Source organism: Elephantulus edwardii, unplaced genomic scaffold (genome assembly GCF_000299155.1).
Source record: "Elephantulus edwardii isolate Elephantulus edwardi_28Jun2011 unplaced genomic scaffold, EleEdw1.0 scaffold00245, whole genome shotgun sequence".
Taxonomy (NCBI): domain Eukaryota; kingdom Metazoa; phylum Chordata; class Mammalia; order Macroscelidea; family Macroscelididae; genus Elephantulus; species Elephantulus edwardii.
Genome location: NW_006399995.1, coordinates 3573565 through 3575150, shown reverse-complemented (window position 1 = coordinate 3575150; position 1586 = coordinate 3573565). Strand labels below are relative to the sequence as shown.

Sequence of the window (1586 nt, the reverse complement as noted above, 5' to 3'; positions counted from 1 at the left end):
ACCACCAGTCATTCCTCCAACAGAAAATGAGCATGATGAACATGATGAGAATAATGCTGAGGCTAGTGCTGAACTGTCAAATGAAGGAGTGATGAACCACAGGAGTGAGGAAGAGCGGGTAACAGAAACACAGAAAAATGAGCGTGTTAAGAAACAACTCCAGGTACTTAAAATTTGCGGTTGTATGCACATTCAAATTATATCCTGCATTGCTCCATCTGTTCAGACAAATGTATTAAAGAGGAAGATATCATTCGTAGAAGCCTTAACACCAGATGACCACGTGTTAGTCTCCTGAGGGCTTGATGTACCATCATTTCATCCATTCACAAATCAGCAAGGTTTGTTACTAGTGTCATTTGCCAAGAGTCGACACTGACTCAGGGCCGCCACGTATGTTCCAGAGTAGAACTGGGCTTCACGAGGTTTTCAGTGGCTGAAATTTCTTAGAATTAGATTGCTAGGCCTTTCTTCCAAATGTTTCTTTGCCTCTGTAAGTCATAGAAACAGTGAATTATTTCATTATTGGTTGGCCCATTTTAAATGGTAGAGAGCAGCCTAAATTGTGTGTTTAGAAAAGAAAGAAATGTATTTGAATAATGAAATGTATGCTGTAAAACAATGATATTTAACAGGTTACCTTTAAGCTTGTAGAATCTGAATTGTGTGTCCAGATTTCATAATGGCAGGTCAGTTTAGATCAAAATAGGAAATTTTAATACTGTTAGAACTTTATTCAGATCGTTTTAATTGGTAAAATACTTAAATATTAATAAAGGAAAGGCAATGATAATTGTAATCTAGTCAGACTTTTGAAGAAGGTTCTTGTGGTAGGCTTTAGATCTTACATATACTGCTCATTGTCATTGATTCAGGTGCATCCTGACCCTGTGTGTTACTGGTAGAACTGTGCTTTAGAGGGTCTCAGTGGTGGATATGTTAAAGTAGACAATCAGAGCTTTGTCCTGGGGCACCTGTGGGTGGGCTTACACCTTCTACAGCCAGTAATGTCAATCATTTGTTACCACTCAGATCCTTCTGCCGACTACAGTAAACCTTCTATAAACAGTTACAGTTCAGTAAACCATTACAGTCAAATTGTTGGATGAAAAAAGTAAGCCCATTTGGAATAATGTACATAGTCGATGAATGTAGACATTAAAGATTCAAGTATTCTTTCTCAAACATTATGCCCACCATTACAAATAACTGAGTTTAAAGAAAAACATTTTCTGATAGAAATTTAAGTATCTTAAAATGTCAAATATATGTATCTTTACACAGTATTCTTAAGTTTTTAAAATCTGAGGAAAAAGATAATAGGAGTATTTTTCTTTTTCTTTTTTTTAAATCTAGGCGTTAAGTTCAGAATTGGCTCAAGCCAGAGATGAAACCAAGAAAACACAAAATGATGTTCTTCATGCTGAGAATGTTAAAGCAGGCCGCGATAAGTACAAGACTCTGCGACAGATTCGACAAGGCAATACAAAGCAGCGTATTGATGAGTTTGAAGCAATGTGAGAGCTGTTACTTTGCATACATGTTCTTCATAAGCTGAACCACCAACAGAGAAAAGCAGGCCTTTG

General features: G+C 36.8%; 1 protein-coding gene across 2 annotated transcripts in view; it reads left to right on the top strand.

The window, feature by feature from the left end:
- RDX (radixin) overlaps nucleotides 1-1586 on the top strand; it is a 114065-nt gene that overhangs the window by 69480 nt on the left and 42999 nt on the right. The window contains exons 6-7 of one of the 2 annotated variants that reach the window (XM_006899054.1): nucleotides 62-163; nucleotides 1357-1517. In XM_006899054.1, the coding sequence (XP_006899116.1) occupies nucleotides 62-163; nucleotides 1357-1517 (263 nt within the window). Of the gene's footprint in view, nucleotides 1-61; nucleotides 164-1356 lie in introns of both variants that reach the window. The other variant, XM_006899053.1, reaches the window with a different exon arrangement.